This window comes from Morone saxatilis, unplaced genomic scaffold (assembly GCF_004916995.1).
Source record: "Morone saxatilis isolate NCDOM2014 unplaced genomic scaffold, NCSU_SB_2.0 Contig24, whole genome shotgun sequence".
Taxonomy (NCBI): Eukaryota; Metazoa; Chordata; class Actinopteri; family Moronidae; genus Morone; species Morone saxatilis.
In genome coordinates this window covers 18,649,054-18,673,745 of record NW_023339807.1, presented here as the reverse complement: position 1 = coordinate 18,673,745, position 24,692 = coordinate 18,649,054, and the positions used below count along the sequence as shown (strand labels likewise).

The following is a 24,692-nucleotide window of genomic DNA, read 5'->3' as shown; positions in this document are numbered from 1 at the left end:
ATATATATATATATATAGACACAGCTTTTATTGCTCACCTGTTTGTGAGCCTCTGTGGTGCAAGCCTTCTTGAACGGCCGGATCTCATCTGAGCCATAACCAGGAATCCACATGTTCCACTGGCGTTCTGAGAAGAGCAATGCACAATGTCAGCAGAACACAAGGCTGTATGAACCACTCTGGACTTCCAACACATATTTAGTGACATTAAACTATTTATATATGTATTACTATCAGGGCTATCATTTCCTTGTTGGTATCTCGGTCTATCACAAAATTGTCACACTCCCGAGATCTAACTTCTATGTCGTTTCCAAGAACAGTTAATAATGTGGTCAGGGCTTTTACACAGATAATTGCAACTTCTGTGACTGTCTTGAATCTGTATCTATAAATGTCTCCAAGGAGATAAGCACCAATTACTTTAACTTAAGGGTGACAAACTGTTTTTTTTTTGGCATAACATTTTCAAATATCTTTGTTTTTGTATTTTCTCAACAGCACACAGATCCATGAAGTCTTCCATTTGAGATGCTTAATGTCAGACGTTTTTGTAATATTTAAAAGGAATAAATCTGCTCCCTACAATTATCACAATTTATTTTTAAAATGCACAGAAAGTTTGATCATTTTTTGATGAATGAATATGAAAACACCATTATGTCCAAAGTTAACGATTTAACACTTTGTGTTAAGAAATGAATGATTCACCCATGAAATTGGCATTGTATACACATAAACAATCACATATTCGGTAGGGCATAGTTTCGTCCTGAGACAATCATTTTGGAAAGCAATCATCTCCCAGTGATTACAGTATTTTTTTGCATCACCCATAGAGACACACTAAACACACCCTTGTTAAAATATTAGGTTGTTACAATCCTAAAAAAAAAACGTCACCAGCCACTTACCAAGATGTAACTGAACATCCTTCACCTCCAAGGTGTTGGACTTGCGATGGCGTGCCAGTTGACAGGCTGCTGTTACTACACTCTCTATAAAGTCATCTGCAATTTGAAGCAGCATCTGAGAGGACAGACATTTGGAAGACATCAATCGTTTGCAGTAAAGGAAATCAGCATTTCACAACCACTGAAAAAAAAAAACAACCCTCATTTTCAGTTGCTCACACCATTTATCACTCGGCCTGACTTTCAACAGAATAAGATTTCTAAAGGATGGATGTGACAGTAGGTTAGGGCAGCTTTAGAGAAATAAAAGTGGCATTTATTCCACAACAAAAAATTTTTACTCTTCACAAAAGAAAAACAGAATTGATTTGAAACTGCAATTAAAACCACTGACAAACCTCCTCAACATCCTCATCCAGCTGCTCGTTCGGATCGATCTCCCTCACCAGGTCCTGCAGCTTCTTCTTACTGAGCACCTGAAAGAAAGCAGATGGATCCATTCACTCTGTTAAAAGAAAATGGAGTACAGATGCTGCACACTTGCTTGTTATATTAGTATAATGATGGCCCTAATTGCAAAAATGAGGCCAACTACGAGACCTTTTTACATTTAAAATCAAGACCAACAAAATTGGTCTGAAATGTGAGTTTGACACCGATATTCACAGAATCGCTCACCTTTTAACATAAATTATTTTTTTTAATATCAAATACAGTTACAAAACCCAATCACAGCATTTAATCTGTTACTAATTGTTTTTTGGGGAAAACTGTCCCACACTTTATGTAGCTCTGATGTTGATTAGAATTAGTTCTTGTGACTGTGAAGCCAGTAGTGTGGCTGTAATTATTAGAAAGTTTGACTCATTGAAAACTTCACAACCTTGATCAAAATAGTGTAATAAATCACAGTTTTTAAACAAGTTTGTAGCTGCTGTTTGCAAGGGAACTGTTGCTGCATTTAATTGAGAGCATTTAGAGAAGCGTCTTTGGGTTTGGGGAGTAACACAATGGACTGACCTGAGACCCCTCTGGACTACTCCTGCCGGCAGGCCCAGGGGGCAGAGCCTTCACCACTGTTGCGGTGCTGTTAGCCATGCTGGTGGCAACAGGAAAAAGTGGAGGGACTTTGGGAGTTTCACAAGAGACAAAACTGCTCGTCTGTGTCTGTACTTGTCAGAGTCCTGAGTGACAGTCCAAGATGGGAACCGATGTGATGGATTATCTTCTACAGGGACCACGTCCGTAAATCTGGGGGGGGAATTACACAGGTTAGCATCACAGAGGCAATACTGATAGACCTGATTACAGAATCCTAAAGAAGGAGCCATTTATTAATTATTTATTAATGCTAACTTTAATTTTAATCTATTTAATTTTCTATTTTTGCTTCCCGCTGATGTTTTTCTCTCCCCCCCTCCATGTAAATAACTTTGCAGCTTGATAGTATAAACAGTTAAAACTATCATAGTTAGTGTAGCTCCCAGACACAGGCAGAAACTTAGCCGTAAAACAACGCTGCAGGATCTAGTACGAATATTAACCATGTTAACAAAATAACACCAAGCTTGTACAATAAAACGAGGAAATACGGAACTGTTAAGTGGCCGTGAGGCTTAAATTAATAAAACAAACGCGTGAAATACCGACGCTAACACAACGTTACGTGCTAAAAACAATAGCAGCTATCAAGCTTTGAATTTAGCCTGACTGGCTAACATTGGCAGCTAATACAACGGCGCGGCTTAATACACGCTGCATCCTAAAATTACGCGCTGGATTGCCAACTTACCCACTTAAACAAACACTATCTGTCCATGTTTCGACGTCGTTGCGACGACAATAGGTGAGTTTGACACAGAAAGGCTCGTTAAATTCACTCTACACAGATAGAAAATTCAGCGAGGTAATTTTTTCACTACTTCCGCTTTGTCTATGCTTGTTTCCGGTGGTAACATCATGTCGCCTCTACTCTGCCACCTGCTGGATATTTTATAGAACTACACCAGGATTCAATAACAACGGTGGACAGCGGTGTAGTGAACGCAAACGAGCTGGATAAACTACACAGGGGCAGAAATGGTGTAGAAATGTTTATTTTATTAGTCCTAAAATTAAACAACGAACAAAAAACAATACAGATAATAGAATATTATGAATTCAACACACAAAGGTCTATTACATTAATGATAACAGTGATTATAATAATAATAGTTAAAATAGTTAAAATAGTGTCAGTAATGCATTTTAAGAAATCCCAGACAATTTAAACAATATTTTTTTTTCTGGTAGACTGACTAATTACAATGTAATAAAAACACCACCAACATTTCTGCAAATATTATTTGCAATGGTATTCAGGCCAGTTACTTTAGGGGTTCTTGAAAGTACAATAGGCTACCTCCAACCAACCTAAGTAAGAATGTTTTAAGTTTATGGGGTTTATTCTTCCAAATACAATAATAGACAGTGGTTGATATTCTTAGCAGTGATGGTTTTTGATAAGGAGACAAAATGGAAAAGATCTTCTGCCTTAGAAATAAAAACTATTCCAAGAACCGAGGTATTTAATTTGCAGTCACAATACAATCATACACTTTAATGTATGTATGGTTTTTCTAAGATTTTATAAACCTTATTTTTTTCCCCCGCATATTCTAATTGATGGATGCAGCAATATCTAATTATATACTGCCAATGAGCAAGACAGAAACCGAAGAAAGTGAAAAACTAATACTTTAGAGTGTAGTCCATGGTCACAGTCAGTTAGTCTAAAGATGTCTCTGTAAGCATTTTAAGTCGGCGTACAGCAAAAAAAAACGATCTCTGAGACTCTCTGACAGGCTGAGTTTCTTTCGATCCTGTCTCCCGTTCAGCTCCGGTTACCAGCTAATCAATCAGAGGTCACAGCATATGAAGCGTAAAATGTTTGCTTGTTCGGCATCACATATCACACCGGGATATTATGCTCTGCGGCAACATGTCAAGACTATCAAAATCTGTTGAACTTCTTTGGAAAAACACTGAGCTCAACGACTGATGACTGAAAACGTGATAGGACCGATTGCGCATAGAGACAAATGACGCACAGGGAGTGAATTTGATCACCGGAGCAGCGCAGTTCTTTAATGTACAGCTTCCATAAACAATATCTCAGGCTTAAATGCTTCTCACCAAAAGAGAGCAATACCGCAGACAGCAAGGGTTTATTGAACAATTTATTTTCGGCAATATAGCCTAATGATTTGGATGGATAGTCTCTTTTTGTGCTTTCAGAATTTCAAAATATTTTGAGCGCACTTCCTGAAAAAACAAGACGTATAAGCCACACCTACACCTCGTTATAGATAAATACTGAGCAAACTTTCATTTCAGATTAGAAACTGCGCAGGAGTGCACACCATCTTTCTGGAATTAAAAAGCCTTTTTACAGTCATGAAAGTACTTGTAGTTGTTGCAGTGGTTGCCCTGATTCATGGCAGTTATGGTAAATATGTATCTTTTTTTCTCTTGGACTATCATAGACAATCTCTTCAAAACATTTGAATGTATTTCTCCTCTGTAATGAGGTATTGGTTTAATATTCAAGTCTGGTTCTGATCTTTTTCACAAATATATTCATACACTTGCTGTCCCTGGGTTTTGTGTGTGTGTTTTATTTTTTTGTTGTCTCTGTGTGTGCGTGTTATTTGTGTGTGTGCGTGTGTCTGCTTGCCTGTCTGTTTGTTTTGTTTGTTTTTCCTCTGGAGGAAAGCTTTAGTTTCTCTTCTGTGACAGAAGAGAAACTAAAGCCCCTAGTGGTTTACAAGACTTAGACTAAAACAGGAAATGTTGGTGGAATTATCGAGGGACTGACAAGAAGAACAATTAAATATTTTTATGTATACATATATGCCAAGGCCTGTTTACATAAAACTCCCATCTAAACTGTGAAGAAATAATATAACGGGTTGTGTTGTGCAAAACTCTTATGTCGTCATTAATGTCAGTAAAGCGGAAGAACCTGTTGCTGGTCATGTGGCCATGGTGACTTTGAGAGTATTGGCAGTTTTCCAGCAGGAGCCTGAAATAAATGTCAGGAAAAGGGAGAGGTTGTTTTGAAAGTGTTGCCCAGAACAGCAGCTAGATTCCCTGTGCAGGTCAGCACGCCTTCACTCCAGAACCCCCTGCCTGTTCATGTTATGATCAATAACTCACATCTGTAATCTCTGTCCACATGCAGCCACTTTGCTCATTAAGGGGCCGACCGAGCCAGTTCTGGAGGGAGAGAGGATCACACTGGAGTGTCAGTACTCAGACTCTGAGTTCAACATCAGCCAGGTCCACTTTGAGATCTTCTCCCAGGTGAGCCATGGGAATGATTGGGTGGGTGTGAGAGGAAGTAGAGAAAAGATTTTCCTCTCACCGTGACGTTGGCTTGCTTAACACACTGCAGTTTTTGTATGAAAGGCCAAACTGTTTTGTTTTAACCCTTGTTGTAGTGGGAAAAGAAGATGACTTGTTTTGATGTTATTTTTATTATATATTTATATATTTTATATTTATTTATATACATTATTATACAGGCTGATACTGTACATGAAAAAAGAAGACTGAACAATGTGACATGTCATAACATTTATAGCTGACACTAATGAGCAATATCTATCTCTATATAAGCAGTCAAGTGCTCTATGTAAACATCACACAGAGTGCTGTGTGGTTTAATACAGTTGAGTATTGCTCCTCAACATAATGTCATAAGATTATGTTACCTGAATCTGATATCTCAAAATATGTATTTAAGTAGACAACTACCATCACCATTACCCACAACAGTGACCTTTTAATTACCAATCTTTCTCTCTGTCTGCATTCTCCAGTACATAAAGAGATGGCGTCCAGTTTGGGAGCGATCTTGGTGCTATGATTGGATGCAAATCGAGCAGACAGGAGACAGTCTCGTCCTGTCTATCCCTCGTGCGGGGAAATATTATGAGGGGCCCTACCGCTGTGTGTCCGACGCTGAAAATGTGACTTCGCCAGACAACTCCTCCGATGTCTTCGCCTTGAAAGTGCATTGTGAGTGCCTGGGTTGATATGGGTAGGAGCTGTGTAGGGCCTGTCTGCAGAAAGTCTATATTTCCCTTTGGCCAAATAACGAAATCTTAGATTTTTCATGTTGTATGTGTCCTGCAGAGGTCAAAAAGGTTTCTGCCTGTCTGACAATAAGCTAGACAGAAATGTGACTTGCAAATGAGACACACAGCTTCTAAATTTCACTTTCCATCAAGTGCGTGGTTTAACCTAGAATACTGAAATGACTAACAAAACAGGAAGTCAAAAAAACACCTGAATGTACATTGGTAAATAGTCTACGTAAGGAGACAGAACCGAGAGACAGAGAAACCTTGCAATTTTCCTCATATTTCCAAACAGCAGGAGGTAAAGACAATCTTTCAGACACTGTGGACACAGCTTTCTTCACAGTGAGAGATAGAAAAACACATGAATAGTTAATAACACAAGACATATCTATGCAGTGCAGCTGCAGAGTGTGTACAACAAAACAACTGCAAAAAGTACAGATCCAGTGCAAACACTGTGCTACCTATGATACGTGACTGCAGTCATTTAATTTTTTTCTTTTATACTCCAAGCAAACAAAGGCACATTCTCCCGGTGAGGCTCAAGTTAGAAACTATCAGTGTAGGATACACAGTTGCATGAAACGACATCCGTGGCGTAGCTAGTCTGATTATCAGTGTCCTCTATCTTCTCAGTGGCCATCAAATCGACCGTGATGCTGTTTGATAGGCTCCTCAGCCTCATGGGGGGAATCAATAAGAGGCAAAAATTAGAATGGACTAAAGGACTGAAGGAGACAGAGGGGGAGAGAAGCCAGAAGCTGGATGGACGTGGGCCATCTATTGAGATTGAAGAGAAAATGAGCCATTATTCACAACACTGCCTCTCTAAAGACTTCGATAAGATGAAGCCTATTATCATTATTATTGATTGCTTGGTACAGTCCGTACCACTGGGAGGCATTCATACTTGAGCCTATATACTCAAATATACTTCAAAGATCTGAGTGTTTACCAGCTGCTACCATTGCAAATATATGTTCAGTCACGCCCCAAACTTATGAAGAGGCTTCCGCGTACTTTAAATTTCACGCTTAATTAATGCTCGATCATGCTTCCTCATTCCCACTGTGTCTTTAGATATGGGGGAGCTGTCACTGACCAGGGAAGGCTTCACCAGCTACCTGGGTGTCCCACAGGAGTTGAAGGTGCGACGCGGGGATGACGTGGTGCTGAAGTGCTACGCCAGCTCATCAGAGAAGCCAAACTACTACTGGAATAAGAACGTGAGAAAGCCTAAGGAAATGTGCACAGTGACAGTGTCCTCATTATGCTTTTGGAAACTTGTCATTTTCTCTCCCGCTCCCTCGCTCCGATTTCGATGTGACCTCTATTTTTTTCCCTGTATTGTTTCAGTCTCTCTAGGTCCTTCTTTCTTTCTTGGCTTTGCTCAAGCATTCTCTTAATTTTCTCTCCTCTTCAAACTCGTCTCGGTTTCTCTCACTGACTTTCTCAAGCCACTTGTTTCCCCTTCGCCTGTCGTCTATTCATCCCCTACTTTGAAGAAGTACTCTGTATTTAAGTGACCGGTTGGCTTAGGCCCATAACTCGCTGGGGATTGCAGCTTTCCCACTTACAGAGGATTAATAGTTTAATGAGGTCTAGACAAGAGCCAGTCAACCTGAAAACAATTATGCGGATAGATTTCTAATGATTTTTTAGTGTTTGGTTAACCAGTATTGAATTATTCAACTGGGCTCTTCGCTGAGCTAAGGAACCCACGCCCGAGGGAAATTAAGACATCTTGGTGTAAAGTGCCGTAGTGACAACAGGCATGTAGAGCAAGAAGTTGTTGATGAGTCGATACACTGGGCCCTTGTGGTGAAAAAATGGTATTACACTTTCAAGGTGTCAAAATCACCACTGCAGCCACCAGCAAATAACAGGTGTAATGAAGCTATGCTACTATGAAGATATCTTTGGGACAGCCAGACATAATTGCTAAGTTTCCCCTTTTGTTATTCTTCTTGATAAGTCGGCTCGGGGTTAATATGCTTGTTAAAGGGTCACTGCTAATCCGGGGTTTTAAATGGGCTTACAAGTCCAAATCCAATTCAGTGGACATTTTATACTGCTAATACTGTTTGTCCTCAGCATGATCATATGTAGCGCTTTAGGTTTTGTCATTATTTGTTAAATATACAGCAGTGTCCCTTTGATGAAAAATAATAATTATTGGCAGGTCTGTAACTATATGGAGTTGGAATCATTCAGCGCACCTGCGATTATGATTCACCTGTCGATCTATTGCTCCATTTACATAAGTCACAAGACCTTTGGAAGAGAGGAATGACACATTCAAGGAAAGGATGAGATTAGATTAAATTTTAGTGGGAGTGTGTTTGTGTGCCTGTGTGTGTAAGCCCACTGTATGTATGACATGGATGGATACGTGCAGAAAGTGGCATCAGAATGGCCCACTTTGACAGACAGCTGCCGTGGGCACATTGGCCCCCGGTAATGACAGCAGGACAGAGGCAGAAACGGGCCACTGCTTTGGGAGCCAGTGGATTTGCATACAAAATGCTGCTTTGGCCAGACCTGGCCTTTATGGGAAATCCTCTTAATTCAGATCCATTCAAATTGAAATGGACTTTCTTGGCAGGAGCTGCAGCTCCCAGGAGCCAAATCATTTGCATGGTGTAATGTCTTTTTTTTTTGCCCCCTCCTCCACGTTCGTTTGTTTTCCAATCTTTGTGTTTGGCCTATTATTTGTTTCCTCCCATGTCGGGCTCTATCTCATAATAGTGCTGCTATTTTTGTGTCAACAATTCATCCTGCTCCCTTGCCATCTCATTATGTGTTGTGTTAACAGTGTGTTGTTGCGGCATCATTCTTTGCCGATGATGGTGTTATCTGGGTTATTGACTTGTGTCGATGTGTGTTCATTCATTGGGATTACTGTTCAGGTAAATACACTTCATTCAGGACTTTGGGGACTATTCTCTGAGGGCCACACACCAGCAGATTCTGTCAATGCCATTGCCTGTCTCTCTGTTTCTGCCTATCTTGTTCTATTTCATTCTCTCTTTGTACCTCTTTCGTCTTCCACTCATACACAACTCAGCCAAAATTACACTTTCTGCCCCTTTTCGTTCTCTTTCTCTCCTTTACACTCTTCATGTCTGACAGTCTTTCTCGCTATTTTGCCAACTAGCATAGTCTATTCTCCATATCTCTCCTGTGCTCTCAGCTCAGCACAATTTTAATTTGTAGGACTTTTTCGATTCTCTCAGGGCTGCAATCAATCCAGCCAATAAAGTATTTTTCTACTCCCTGCCTTGCTTGTTTGTCTCACTCTCCTACACTCTCTTGTATTTCTCCATGATTCTCTTTCAGGGTGATGACTGGATCCTGCCTTCCTCTACGTTGACGCTGAAGAAGGTGAGCGCAGCGGATGAAGGACAGTACACTTGCATCGCTGAACATCCCTCTGTGGAGTCATTCAGCAAGAGACGCACCATCAGCATCACCGTGCTGCCTGGTAAGAAGAGCCTTTTGTTCTACCTAAACAAGTCTTGTTGTCCTTCATACTGGCTGAGTCTAGACTTGTTGTTCTCCACTTACTCTTTCTCAAAAACTGGTTTGGATTCCTTTGTAACCTTTGGGAAATTCAGCTATCAACATCCCCTAAGCAAAAACAATATTCTATTTCCTCTTTAATCAGCCACACAAAAGTGAATGTGAGTTTTGTGTGGGTGCAATTACATCATCACGAACGTATGCAGAAGTTATCATACTCTCGGAATCAGTATAGGGTTGACGTTTAATTTATCTGCACAAAGAAAAAAAAAGTTGGAAAAAGGTTGTAATACTCACATACTATACTCAATAACAAAGAGGTGAAGACATTTTAAAAAAGCTACTCACATAAAACAGAAAACTGTCACCAACTCTAAAATGTCAGATGAAAAAAGGTAAGATGACACTACAGGACATTATACATTTAAAATAACTTAAATAAATGGCAACGACAGAACTGCATCAACTTTAAAGGATAATAATAATATAATAATATAAAAAAAGAACTGATTTTACCTGACCTTTAATTCTCTTTTGACGGAATAACAGTTTTTCTTTGTCTGAATCTGTATGACTGACAAACTATGTTATTTCTCATGAAATGCGAAGATTGTATTCAAGCGGAGAACTAATTTCATTACATTATAGCTAATCCAATTTACGGCACTTCATCTGTCTTCATCATCTTTATTAGTGACCTGTGAGATGACTGCACTGTGTTAATGCACTGCAGTTTTTTAAACACCGTCCTCTCACCAGTTAGGATTCATAAGCCCTGTGATTTCAATCGTTGAAATTATGCAACCTCTAAAAATGCAATTAAGCCAATGCATGTTATTTATTATGGTAGAGTTATCTTATTACTGCTGCAATTGACTCGTTGGTCACTGCGCTCCACAGTGTCTCCAGTATTTTCTCTCATGTGCTAATTAAAGCGGTAATAATTTCTAGATGCTGTAATAATATTTGATCATCCTTGAAGGTATGGTGAGCAAATGTTGCATGTCACTGCTGTTGCTTTGAAGTTGCACTACAATGGCAGTACAAACCTTTAGCAAACATTTCTGGTGCAGATCTGTGTGACTCCAGATGCCATACATATGGAATTACTGGATATGTGAACAGATGACGCATGTGTTTGTTGCTGCCATAATCTTCATTTTTAGTCTTTACTACTCTAAAGGAAAACCATAAGGTCCATGAGATCCACAAATGTTGTATATAATTATGAAATGTATGCACATGATGGGGATAATTAGCCAGTTCTTAATATTGTAAAAGGCAGACTTCTTAAAGATTGACGCTGTGTACGCCAGTATAACCATCTGAACTCCAGACAGACACTCTTCCACAAACAAACAGGAGGTTGCCTTTCGAAGCTTTGCCTCAAGGCGGGAAGCTCATAGTTTTGCTGATTTCAGAGTCTGTGTGATGCATGTCTCCCTTCATGTCTGACTGATTTGTCCCACAGAGGATGCTCCATGGTATGAGTCTAGTAATGGCCGTCTCATGTTGATGACCTCTGCGGCGGCTGTGTCTCTCCTGGTGTTCATCCTCTCCATGAGTGTGTTCCTGTGCCGCAGGGCCAAGCAGACCAAGACCAGCAAGGGACCAATGTAAGAAACAACTGTCTGTCAGTGTTTGTGTCTGTTCCTCTTTCATAATAAGCAATCACTTTGTTCTTTACTTGTGATCTTCATAATAGATCATATTCAAAATCTGATGGATGACTTCTGAATGCGAGTGGAAGTGTGTGCCTGTGTGATAGTTTGATTTCTTTACGGCACTTTATCCACACTCACCTTGCTATTTTCCTTAACTCAGCCCCAGTCTCTCCTCGTACAGTTTGACTTTATATTACGGATATGGTTATTGCTTCAATACTTCATTCTGTCTCATGTGATAGAACCAAGGCCATTTCAGTTACAGTGTGTGTATTTTGGAGTGTGTGCACCTTGGTGTATACTTCACCTTGTGTGCTTTATGTATGCCAAGTGTTCTTGCAGAAAACCTTCCCATACATGTGCAGACTACTGCCTGTGGACTTTTATGTGTTTTAAAAGACGTTATCCGCACTGAATATTAAAGTCTATCTCAGCAGGTTTGACCTACTTGACCCCATCCTTGATCTCTTTCATGCTCCCTCCTCTCCCATGTGCTTCCACACACATCTGCTAGTGAAAAGCTTGGGCTAATAGGAGCAGGTTTAATTTTGTGATAGTATATCAAGTATAAAAAAATTATACAGCAATCATAAGAGCATTAGTTGAAGTCCCATTAAATCTGTTGCTGACAGTATGTTAATGTGCACCATGACCCCATACAGCTTCGCTCATTAACTTCTTTTCCATATGGGCTGAAATAATTACATTTCCAGCTTCCTGCTTCATACATGATTTCTGTGTCTTTGTGGTGGCATTGAAGAAAGATTAATCCTTACAAGTGTGGCTGGGCATGTGTGCATAAAAAGAGAGACATAGAACAAAAGAAAGAGAAATGGACTTTCACAACAACAGCCAGGTGTGGCTCCATTGCTTGGTTCTAGTCTATAATTTCCTCACTTATACTTTTCTACTGCCTACTGGGAGGTCGATATACTGATAATCATGCTCTTCTGTCTTTCCTCCTCTCCCTTTCTCCAGTGATGACCGGTCTCAGAAAAAGCCCATCTACAAAGCCAGTGTGGAGTCCCTACCCTCCACCTGCGGAGACAAACAACCTCTGGTGTGACTGCACAGGCAGGTGGAAGGATGAGGAGGGGGGGAGAAGATGGAACGAGAGAAGAGGAAGATGGAGTGGGTGGCCAGAAAATGAGCGATAGTTAGAGAGGGAGGAGATGGTGTATGGTTATGGATGGTCACATTGGGGGAGGAGAGAGGGAGGAAAGGAGGGAGGCAAAAAAGGGACATTTGGAGACTGTAGGGAGAGCAAAATCAAAATCAGTTACAAGCTGGGTGTAGAAAAAAAAAAACCTGAAGGGCAAATGATTGCTTTAGAGACACAAAAGCTACTTTGCTTGTGGGTGTATGCTGCAGTTATGTATCTTGGACAAAAAGGTGGGCAATTTCTTTTCATTTATTCAAAAGTGTGGAAAATGGTGAGCTACATTCTTAGCAAAATGATGCAGGATGAGCCGTGTGTACCGCAAGAGCTGTAAAGATTCACATGGATTTCTCTCCTTTCTGATAAAAACATAATTGCTCAGCTGTGTATTATGAATGAATCATTTGGGTAATAGGACGTGGTTTTATTTTGTTGCTTTTTTTCCCTTTCAACCTTTCAAAAACAGAACCAGCTCAAAGCATCTATGCGAAGGTTATTAGAATCTCTTTACTGTGACAGCCCTCAAGCACATTGCACTCTACTATTTTATTTACTATATGTATGATTTCTTTGATTAAAGATTTATTATTAAATGGCTTTCAGAAAATATTATTTACTGTTCTCGTGTGCCATTGATTTTGTTCAATTTTAGTGATACAAAAGAGGTTGGGGAGTATTGACAACATGGTGAAAGCCGGACATGCATGCTCGCTTGGTCGCACATCTCCTCGATCCAATGCCATCTCAGACTTGCATCAGCTTGTTTACCAACCTTTCCCTTCAGTCTGTAAGACCTTACACTGAAGCAATGACCTTTACTCAGAGTACTGTGCCTGTGCACGCTTGTGTTTTTCCCCATCTGCCTGTAAGCATAAAACCCATTCTCAATGAGTTCACCTCACAAACACATACATGAACTAAAAACTCACACAGTGAGAATAATAGTCAGGTAACCTTGTAACTTTGCCCATAAATTATAATAGTAGGAAGGCCTTTTAGTTTACTTCGTTAGTTTTGCTCAAGGAGATCATTCCTGAATCATTTATTAATGTCTGGAAACACAGGAAAAGTGTAAAAAAACATCAAAATCCCCCAAAACTACTGCATCTCTGAATCCCTTCAACCAAATGGCACACATTTGGGCTATTCTATGTGATCTTCTTTTGATAAATAATGTAATGTAATAACTTTGTAATGTAATATTTTTTTCACTTCCACGTCTTCACTGAAACAGTTTGGACCCCCCCTGAGGGGGCCCACCTATTGCTTTGAAAACCTCTGAACTAGATTGAGTCTATTCTGATTCCTCCAAAATAACCATCATAGACTACAACTTCATCTTTTTAATTTTCTCCTCTGTTGCCTTGTAACCCTTAACGCCGTGCCACAGCACCATCGCTTATTACCATAACCGTGCTCATAATGCAGAGAATTTCATTACGCTTGTCTGTTGAAGTTATGTTGGGTTTTATGTGGTTTTATTATCGGTGTGTGGTTGACCGTAGGCCGTCGTTAATAATGGGCGAAGCTGCAGTTTAACAATGACACTCCATTAACGGGTGCATGCGCCACAGAGCACAGCCAGGATAATGTTATTAAACTGATTATTCAAACCCCCTGTGCAGCTCGCCTCTGCTGCAGCCATCCTTTGTTAAGCATTTTACAGACTCCTTGTATTTTTTTTCCAACTCCACAAACTTCTGCTTATTTTTTTGTCTTAGGTCAAGCCTAGGAATAAACAGATGTAACCAAAATAGAAAGACTTTTAAAAACTGGTCACGCTCTGTAGGAAAAAATACAATGTTGTAAATTTAAAATGCCCTCCTGCATGTGAAATGCCAGTGAGCACCATTTTTGTTTTGGCCTTTGAGTCAGTCATGAGTGAAAAGCTGTGTGCTCCCAAGTGGGCTTTGGTCCTGGGGCTTCATCCGGTTGGCCAGAAAAGACAAGATTATGTATCAGGAATTTCACACAGTGGAACTGTCCCTGAGGTACAAGGCTCTGGTTGGGAGGGAAAGAAGTGTAGTTTACAGTGACATTTTGACCTTGATAGTGCCTCATGGATAAACCGCCGGACAACAGCTTAGGGCGATGCAAGAGCTCTGCAGAGAATACAGAGCAGCTAGAATGTTCTGTCTGATGCAGGCAGGCTCCTAATAGGATAGGGGTGTAGATCTGTGACATTTGACTCTGGCAACTCCTCACTAGTGTCAACAGTTAGTCCTGGTAGCCCTCAGTGCACTAGCCTACATGTGCAGGTGAGTTATACCAAAGATGACACCTCACTGACTAACGCATCAAAGTGCCAGGCATTTGTAACTGTATGCCATCGCCCACTGGTGTTCTCGTCACGGTCACTTGGTTTTGTATGTGCATCCTGCATATGTTGTGTCAAATGGCTGAAAATGAAAGAGTGGAGTTCGCTGGAGAAGCAGGTGTTTTCCCCTCATTACTTCCTGACAATGCCCCATCTGGTGCCGGGGAACTGCTGCCACTGACTCCCTGCCAACCAGGGAACAAACACTTGCAGAGAAGCTGACAGGGAAAAATGGGATGGGGTGGGAATTCGGGGAATGATTGGGGCAGATATTATCCTCGCCAAAACAACAAGGTTAAAACTTGCCACGAGAAAAAAAATCACTTTGCGTAGGGACCCTGAAGCTGAGACTTGAAGATTTCACACAGATCCACAAGTCATGGTCAGATATGAGGCGTGAGTTCAAAGTAACTTCATGGAAGCGAAGGGTAGAAATATTAATATTAATGCTAATAGACTGCTTTGATGCCTTGCTGCCTGAACCTTTCTGACTGTTTGAGCCAAATTGACCAAAGTGTCTGGAGGATTTGTGACAGATGAGAGAGAGGCCAAAGCAGATTTTAAACCCATGACGTGCTACCCTTAATGTTACCTGAGGGGGGCGCCAAAGATACAGTTTCAAAAAAATGCCTTCAAGCCTTGGAGGCTACAAGCCTATGGTATAACACTAGATTAGGGGGAAAAAAGAGATGTGGAAAGAGAAACAATTTTCATAATGGAGCAGCGCTCTCTGACTGGAAAACACAATTATGGGCAAACTGTGGCCACAGCATGAGGGTAAAGTTAAAGAGCCCCTTTAGCGGGACCTAATAGGCCCTGACTACAGATGAGCAGAAACACTGGCTCGTCCAGAGCACAAGTTTTTGTTCCGGGCCATTACTGTCATTGTGAACGGTGATTTAACCGAATACACTGAAGTCTGCTCCCTGCTCTCCTTGATGAGTCCTATGCACATTTTAGAGACAAAGCAGCTTCTGCAAAATAGTGTCCCCTCAAAACACCTTGACTGCTGCACACATTCTGAGTTGTCAGTTTTGATAACTGAATAAGCAAATGATTAAAGAATCATCTTATAGAAAACAATTGAATTGACTTAAAATGTAGAAAGGGTAAGTTACTTGATTACTGAATGAATCAGCACACATAATCCATCCATAATCATCTTCAAATTGACTCCAGAATACAATAAATTATTGCATCATGATTGTCTCTTACAAAAATAAACATGTTTCATTTTCGTCATCTTAATCATTGTGCCACACAGCCTTTTCGGTGTGTGGAACTTGAATTTAAAATAAATTGGTTATTTGCGTCGGAAAATTAATGTTGGTTATCAATCACATTTAGAACAAATTGATTTCAATTAATTGGAAGGTGCAGCCCTTCTTCCCTCCCCTGCTCTCCTCCTGTATAGCCTATTTCTTTTCAAAAGCCCAACCCATCTTTCTCATCCGCACACCCCTCCACCTGCTCTTGCTCTCTGCAATTGGTCGGAAACACACACAAGCCCGCCCTTATTGGCAAGCTTTTTAAATATATTAACAATGTAAAGTAACCAAGAAAAACCGGCCAAGCAATCATTTTCAGCCATCCAGAGGGGGAGAAAGTGTGTGTGTGTGAGAGGGAGCATTACTATGTAAAGACCTGCTGTTACGCACTGAACGCTTGATAAAATACACACTCGTTCACGCACAGTCGCCCGCTGCGCGCACCCACACACACGCACGCACACACACATATACACAGACGCTGAAGGCGCTGTCGGGAGAGTGAACCTGCGGGTTCATGTCACTCTGATTTCTCCAAGGAAGAGGAATACTGAGGAAGAGATCAAGAGGGAATATCAGCTACAGCGATGGCTTTCGCGACCGTGTGGAACTACTGCGTCCCTCTCACCATCATCACAGTCGCCTGCTTGGTGCGCACCGGTAAGGCTCGAACCAGAGAGTGAATGAGTGTGATGTGAATGAGAAGAGTGTTAAGCTGTCGCGATGTGGTGGTGCTTTTTTTTCCAGTGCAAGTTTGCCTAAGTCCTCCAAGAAGAAGCTGAATAACGCCTAAAAAACGCACCTGGTCTATTCTGACTTACCAGGCTGTGAAAAGAGGCAAGGAGGAGCTCACCGCGGGACAAAAACACGTGCAGATATTCCAGTTTACAATCATGCTGCGGACCACTGTTAGTATTCACCGCTGGCTAATCACAATCGTTTGCAAGTCTGGGCTCCATCCGTATTGCTACTTCGGTATGAGTCATTGTGTAGACCACTTCTCGGAACTGTTAAGCTGGAAAGACCCCAAAACACCTCAAGACGAAAGCAAAAGTGAAGGCGCAGGCACGTTGTCACTTTTTGCCCACGCAGAAATATTTTATGAAATGGTCCACAGTGCTCTGTTGACCCTCGTGCGTCACAGCATGCTGATTATTCTCTCCGGACAGACCGTGATTGGGATTTATTGTATCATAGCTGCTGTGTGAGACGGGACGGGACTCCCGAGAGACGCATACAGCCATGCATGTAGAGAGCTCCGATTGAATATTCTGACAGCCACATGACCGCTCATAACAAATGCCCGCAGTGGACCAGAAGTGTGTGACACACCAGACCCAGCAGTGTTGTTTGTTACTGCTTTTATATTCTGCAGTAGTGTGAGAGGACTGAAAGGACCTTTGAGACCTCACCTTATCAGATACAATAACGTCTAACAATCTATTACAAAGCCTTATTAATGGCACCTGCAGTGCCTTTGTTGCTATTGCTATTATTCTTCCCACTGGAACATCTCAGTCTGGGATAGTCCTGCATCGCTCCCTTATAGGCACAGTAGATTTTATGGTCACTACCCTATAACAAGTGCATCTGCTGCAAAAATAAGGATTTGGATTAGGCTCAATCGTGACTCTGAGCAACTCCAGCCTCGTAGTATTCTGTGCCATCTGCTTGTGAGGTGGCACAATACAGACTCATAACAAACCTTATTAAATTCCACCCAAAGCTTCAGTGATTCTGACTGAACAGGAATGTAAACCAAGAAGTGCACACAGATGTTGCAGCACTGTTTTTTGTCTTGTGGCTGCTGTATGTGACCTATAGGGCTTTGTTTACGTTGTCCTGAGGCAGTGAAAGGGTTAAGTGCTAGGTCGGATATTGTCACAGTCAGACCTGTTCTGTGTTGTTGTGGTGATGTCTCTTTTAAACAGAGAGCTGCCCTGATACCGTCCTTAGCATGGCTCGGCCTGTGTATTGATTTCTTCCTTGAGTGTCTCTTTGTGTGTATCTATTTGTATGTCTGCTCCTGTAAGAGTGGAGGCTTGATTTATATGCACAAGTATGTAGGCGTATGTATGTCATTCTAACTGGAGTACTGTATAAGAGGTTTGTGTGTATCTGTGTGTGTGTGTGTTCGGGTGCCCATATATGAATAGGTTTGTGTGTTGCCTGTACATGTTCTTTATGTCTGTGTGTCTGTGCATACGCGTGTGTGCTGCTTACAGTGCTGGGTTTTGCCTGAGCTGCAGGCAACCTCAGCTGGGGGCTGCTCACTGATCACTGTCATTAATCTAGCCACTGACAGGGGCCGGGAGAGACAGGGGGCCGGTGGGGGTTGGAGGGGTGTTACAGGCAGGGGGTGGATGGAGGAGAGGAGGGAGAGAAAGCTGTGTAAAGATGGTCTGTTTGTGAACGCCTAGCACACATGCACATATACTGTGCATGCGTTAGAAAATGTATTAGTGATAACTAATCAGCATGTCTTGGAAAAGTAATTTTAAAAAAAAGGAAGAAGGAGAGGAACGGTGGGAGGGGATGGGGGTTGGTGGTTGTTATTATGCCAGGATAGAGATGGACAGATTGATTGGACGGATAGATGAGTAAGTGGACCTATAGATTGAGAGGGTGCTGTGAAGATAGTGAGGCTGGGAGACTTGGCCCTACTTTGAAGAACGAACGAGAGACAGAGGGATGGAAAGATGGAGGGAGCAAGAAAAGCAGAAAAGAGAGGAAGAGTGAGAGAAGAAAGGCAGAAAGACTTCACAGTGTGTCTGACGGGCAGGCCTGAGGGACACACACACACACACACACACACAATCACTCACACACAGAGTCAGCGCTGTGTGCTTGTGCGCTGAGTGCATGGCTTTGTGGGGGTGTCTGATCCACAGCAGCTGTGGGCCAAACTTACACCCCACGTACAGTAACAAATGCTGTTAACTCCACCTCTACTATTGCCCACCCATAATCACTTCCACGCATCCCTCCATCACTTCCATTCCTCCACCTCCTCCCCATTCCTCTCCTATCCCTCCATTACCACCTGCACACTCGCTGTGTGCATTAAATCACCTCCATTTGTTTATTTGAATGTGTGCAATGAGAGCCATCCGTTTGAGCTTGTTCCCCATCATGCTGTTTGGACCTTGGCTGGGGCTTTGGCGGTTGAAAAACGGCAGCAGTTGGACGTACTTGTGGGAGGAGATTTGAATACCAATTATAGCTGCTATATGTGTGCAAGCGCACACACACACACACACAGAGGCCATGCATAAATCAATGTCGCTGTGAGTCACAGAAGGGAGGCCTGGCGTGTAAACACAAACATCAAGGGAAATGCTGCACACACGAAAACAAAAAATATGGATGCACATGAGCACACACAGGTGAAGAAACACACATACACCTTGCCTGTAGAAAGCTTACGTTGTACATTAGAGTTTCTTTTGAACGTAGGAATGAGACTGCTAATGCATGAGTTTGTCTGAGCCCAATTGCAGTTTTTGATGCTTGTCAGAGGCAGTTTGCATCATGCCAGAGTTAAGATTGCCTCTTTACTTTCTTCCACATTGCGCCGGGGCTTGCTATTTCAGCGTGGTTCTTTGTTCTCTAATGCGCTGAAAAAGTCTTCACCATAAGCCAAGATTTATCCTTTGATCCAAACCTTGGAGGATAATTCACCCCCAAAATAAAATAAACTTGTCGACAATTTAATTAAAAAAGAGCAAGACCTCCCTTCCTTGCTCTCTGCCCTGCCATCTGCTGGTTCACGGTGTAAATTTGACCCCAGCGCACAATCAGATTTCAGTGTTACATTACATTTTTTTTGTGATACCCTGTCTTTTGTAGGTCTAAATAATTGGACAACCTGAACTTGGCAGACAGTGCTGGCATGCCCGTCAGCACAAGAGAAGCAGAAATGAGGCTTTTTTAGAAATACGCTGCCTACTGCTGTCGTGCACAGCCCTGTTTGATCAACTGATGCAGTCTTAAAGGGTCCTGACAGGGTGGCCCACTATCTCAGCTGAGCAACTGCCTCGGCATAAGCTCCATAAACAAATTGGACTGTGTTGCTTTTTGGGCAAGTCATGACTGAAAGAGTTACGGAGCTTAGTGTGGGCTGGTTTTATTCTCCCCTGGGCTTTTATGGGTCCATTACTCAGAAGCAAAAGAAGTTCATAGGCTCACCGTTTAGTGCAGGTGATGTATTTTACAGTAATTATCTTCTAATCTGCCCCCCAGTCTTCAACGCAATCCATAACTCCTTGTTTTGAACTGCTTTTGTTTCACACCATGATTGCACCTCAATGACTCCCTCCAGCATTATAGACCAGTTCCAGAGATGATTTTATTTTTTCATAAACTTGAATAGAAATAAAGGGAAATAAGAGATGACAAGTCATTCTGTTTCTACTGGAAGGACATATATGACGTGGTCATCACATATCCCTTTTCACATCCTGTTTGTACTGTGTTTCAGTCTGTTTTGTCCTCATGGAGAGGGTCATGTATAAACAGAACACATGAGGCACAATGATTGAAAGGGCCACATAAAGCCACCAATTGGTAATTTAAGCCTTATATCTCATTTGACCATTTGTTTAATTGTCCATTAGTGAAACTTTCTGTCAATCTAATCAGGCCAGCGCTAATGTAGAAACACTCTTTATGACTACCACCTCATCTCCTTCCCATTACTATTCCCCAGACAGTGCCGCTTGTGATTATCATAATGGTGATCTATGTCGTCCTTATGTGTCGCTCTGTGAGAACAACTGGCGTTTCACCAACTTTGCCGCTGAAGTTTTTTTTTAATGCTGAGTAGGATGCCAAGGACGTCTCCTCCATTTGCTGGCATCCGGAGCCTGCCAATCAATCCAGTGCTCTAAACTCCACCCGATCTGATTGGCTCAGTGCAAAAGCTAAACGCCCTCCCTGGGTGCAGCTTTCCATACCGCAACCTGATGTCCCCTGAGCCAGCAGCTTTTCTCCAGCTGCTGACCCCTCTCGCTGTATATTTGTCTTTGCCATGGGAGTGTGAAATCAGTCAACAGTGATTCCCTCCACAAAAAGGCAGTTGCTATGTGTTGTTCCTACTGGGGTACAAGGTGTACTTATGTTTTAAGCCTTTCAAAGTTGAATTGCAGTCGGGGGAACAAAGATGAAGAGAAAGAAGTGATCCTGTGTCTGAAAAAAAAAAAACATTAAAAACACTAACGCCATGGGGTGAGCATTCCTCGCTATTGGTGACACAGTTTCCATGACTAAGAGTAAACGTTTATACCTCCCGCTTGGCCCTGAGCTTGTTTAACACCCTCCCTTGCTGCTGTGACACCTGTCTCCGTAGCTCCCGCGGGGTGCAGCGCTAACGTGTCCAGACAGCGGCCTCCAGTAATGCCGGTAACCAAGGTGATTATCCCCACTCAAGCACTACGACGGAGCCCTCACTAGCTGTGATTGGACGAGAGAGGCTGATTGAGCTGAAAAGGGCAAGTGCCTAAAATTGAAGAGCTGGAAAATGTGTACTCTGTCAGCGCGGAGGCTAATGCACATCCTATCCAGAAGACTTGATGTAGAGATAAAACGAGGGGAGCATGGGTGGTAATGAGGTGCTCGTCCAGGGTTAAGGAGGATCAGTAAAGGACTTAAACCCAGGTGAAACTGTCAAGGCTGGGCACGGAGGTTGCCAACAAGACCAGATTTCCCTTTACCCTTGGGAGGTCTGTGTGTCCAGTGGAGGCTAGCTGATGAAGAGTGACCAGGCTTAGCTGGGGCACCGAGGGACTGATGGGGTCAGAGAGGGAGAGTGAAAGAGAGAGGGGGAGAGAGCGCGAGAAGGCTGGCTGCACAGTGTATAAAAGAGTGAAGGAAGCGAGCGGGGGAGGGGGGAGTGCCAGGGGCAAGCGTCACAGACCAGTGAAGCAGGGATGAGTGGAGCAGGGGAGAAAGTCAGGAAGAGAGGAGTCCAACAAACAAGTGAATGATTGCAGGATTTCAGCTCTAAAATGGAAGGGTGTTAAAAAAGGAAAAAAAGACAAGGGAAGGAGAGCAACCCCTGCTGTGCTCAATGACGGACTTTAAAGGCTAAAATAATGTGAGGAAGGAGGGAAGGGTGAGATTAAGAAGGTGTGACCAACACAGAAAAGTATAGGCTGCTGGTGTGAGAAGAGGTTGAGGGTGAGGAGGAGGGAAGACAGAGAGATGGATGGTGATACACAGAGATAAAGACGGAGAGAGGGCAAGCACTGTGTAGGTGACCACACCACAGAGACAAGGTGTCATGATCAATGAGGTCACACACACACACACAGACACACACACACGCAAACAAGTATTGAAATTGTTTCCCAGCAGCACATGGCCAATCCTCCCACTTCCAGAAAAGCTACACGGTGTTTCGGCTCAGAGAATTTACCACCCACACACGCGCAGGGCTATTCATCTGTCTGCCATTTAGAATCCTTCTTCGTATCGTCGCCATTAATAGGTTTGCTTTGATGAGATTGTCAGATGCTGAAAATTGCAAGTCAAAGCACTACACTATCTACTGGGAAATCAGATGGAGATTTTCAGACGGCGGACACAACAATGCTGAAGAGGTCTCAGATGAGTTTTCTATCTCAGAAAACCCTTAAAATGTCTCTCCCACGAGTGGCAAATTCATTTGAGCTATGACCATGTCTGGCATAGATAAAGTAGTAGTGTCACTTGCAGTAGTTTCATAAACCTCAGTAAGGAATTTTTTTCTGTTTATATTGTATTCAGACCTTATTGGGTCATGTTAACAAATGTTTGAAGCATTTTGAAAGAACATTTGAAGCTGGGAGTAAAAAGAGGATGTTGGCTTAATAGAGAATGGATTTAGTAAGTAAAAGATTATCACAGATTATCTTTGCAAATGTTACAGAAACGAGACAGACACGTTCTAGTTAACTGTATGCACTTTAAAATCTAATGCTATCACTCAGTGAAAGACAAGTGATAACAGTGGTTGCCAATAGATAAAACTCAGATTGTGCAGCGGCTTCACTCTGGACGGATGCCAAGTGATTGTTGACACAGCTACTAAAAAAAACAAATGTACTGCAGTTTTCACGATACTTCCCTGACACACCCCTGCCTACACTCTCTCAGCTGCTTGTACCTATCAGTCTATTGTTCTATTTATCTCTTTCTTAGGCCTATGACAAGAGCTTCAACAACAGGAGTAGTAAGCTTTGATCCACTTCATTAGCAAACCGCAAACAGCCATTAATTATAGGCAATTAATTAGCAGCACATGAAAACAATCCTGGAAAAGTTGGCCACATTCTAAAACCCCCAAGCATTTGTAGGAAGGAAAGCGTGAGCGAATGAGATGGAGAAAGAAAGAAAGAAAGAAAGAAAGAAAGAAAGAAGGAAAGAAGGAAAGAAGGAAAGAAGGAAAGAAAGAAGAAAAAATGAGGGGAATAAGCCTGCAGTCATGCTTAATGTGCTGGGCCAAGATTTACCGCAATGATTTGCTGGGCTCTTTTGAGATTCATAAGGTCATCAATTCATGCTCTGCTCTCAGCAGGGCAAAACAAAAGTGAGGCTATGCACTGTCTGCACTGAAGTAAAGAGAAAAGAAAAGAAGCCGGGCCAAATTGGATTGGTGCTGCGATTGTTTCTGCAGAGATTGTTACAGTTGGCAAGGCCACTTAAAAAGTGGCCAAGCACCAATGACCTTGAGGAAAGCTCTGGCTAATTCTCTCCCAGGAGTCATTTTCTCCTGAGCAGCTGAAGGGGCATTTAAGTGCAAGACTGCCGATTCACCTTATGGCCGTTAACAGGTAGTACAAGTCCTCTCCCCTTGCCTCCCATAATGTGCACCAGCAGATTGAAGCGGTGCTTTGACTCATGTCCACAGACGTGTTCCTATCTCTGTGTCCATCTGTCGGGTGAATAATGTTATCATGGACTGCAGAAGGACCATGTCTCTCCTCTCTGGCCATTGCAGTAGAGGAGTGGAACAGCCGTACAGTCTGTGATACTGAATAAGTTTGACACAGGCCTTGGGCATTGGGCGCAGTTGCGGAGAAATGGTGGTTCATAGCAACTGCCACCCGCTGGGCCATACTAGTTAACTGAGCTGTGAAGCAGCTTGCAGAAGCCAGTGGGGTTCTGTGGTCAGTACCAAAGTCATTTTTAGCGTTTGTGGTCTCCGTAGCCATGGACAGCAAGTGTTTTTTGTGTCTGAAATGTAGATCCTACAGTTGACAGCTGCACAGTACACACAGCATGACACTGTCGCCCCTTGACTGCATATACAGTAACATACTTTATTGCAAGAGAAACTAATAAAAGAAAGCTGTGGGGGAATGTGCTTTCATTCTTGATTATTTTCTTTTTCCCAAAAGCCAAGATGGCTGCCATCTGTTCTCCCCTTTATCAGAGCAACTCTGTCCGCTTGACTCTGACTCTTTTAGTCACCAAGTTTCCAGTTTGCTGTATATCTGATCTCAAATGACCCACGATACGTGATTTTACTTTTTAATATATATAAATAAAAATGATATTGTGCTCTGTATTTGTTTTATTTATTTAAATATTAAATTACAGACATTTTTACAAGTGCTTTGCATCACTGTTAGAGAGACTTGCATAACAGTGTAAACTTAATTTGCATGCAAGTCATTATGAAACAATTTTTTTTGTTATGCTTTTTAAGGCAGGAAATTGAGGCTGCCAACAAAGATGAAGA

The 24,692-nt window shown here is 42.1% G+C and overlaps 3 protein-coding genes across 3 annotated transcripts in view; 2 read left to right on the top strand and 1 right to left on the bottom strand.

The window, feature by feature from the left end:
• Nucleotides 1-2,865, bottom strand: part of taf12 (TAF12 RNA polymerase II, TATA box binding protein (TBP)-associated factor) — a 3,832-nt gene extending 967 nt beyond the window's left edge. Inside the window, exons 1-5 of the mRNA XM_035671865.1 lie at nt 2,707-2,865; nt 1,935-2,165; nt 1,313-1,390; nt 915-1,029; nt 39-127 (exon numbers count right to left, since the gene is read on the bottom strand). Of these exons, the coding sequence (XP_035527758.1) occupies nt 39-127; nt 915-1,029; nt 1,313-1,390; nt 1,935-2,012 (360 nt within the window). The 5' untranslated portion in view covers nt 2,013-2,165; nt 2,707-2,865. The remainder of the gene's footprint in view (nt 1-38; nt 128-914; nt 1,030-1,312; nt 1,391-1,934; nt 2,166-2,706) is intronic.
• Nucleotides 2,866-4,242: 1,377 nt separating this feature from the next.
• On the top strand, nt 4,243-12,997 carry si:ch211-79k12.1 (uncharacterized protein LOC568891 homolog). The gene is made up of 7 exons (XM_035672517.1): nt 4,243-4,401; nt 5,137-5,258; nt 5,777-5,975; nt 7,121-7,266; nt 9,380-9,524; nt 11,034-11,178; nt 12,205-12,997. The coding sequence occupies exons 1-7, from the start codon at nt 4,350-4,352 to the stop codon at nt 12,290-12,292; spliced, it is 897 nt and encodes a 298-aa protein (XP_035528410.1). The 5' UTR covers nt 4,243-4,349; the 3' UTR covers nt 12,293-12,997.
• A 3,277-nt stretch (nt 12,998-16,274) lies between these two features.
• Nucleotides 16,275-24,692, top strand: part of cadm4 (cell adhesion molecule 4) — a 125,024-nt gene continuing 116,606 nt past the window's right edge. Inside the window, exon 1 of the mRNA XM_035672413.1 lies at nt 16,275-16,630. Coding sequence (XP_035528306.1) covers nt 16,558-16,630 — 73 coding nt within the window. The 5' untranslated portion in view covers nt 16,275-16,557. The remainder of the gene's footprint in view (nt 16,631-24,692) is intronic.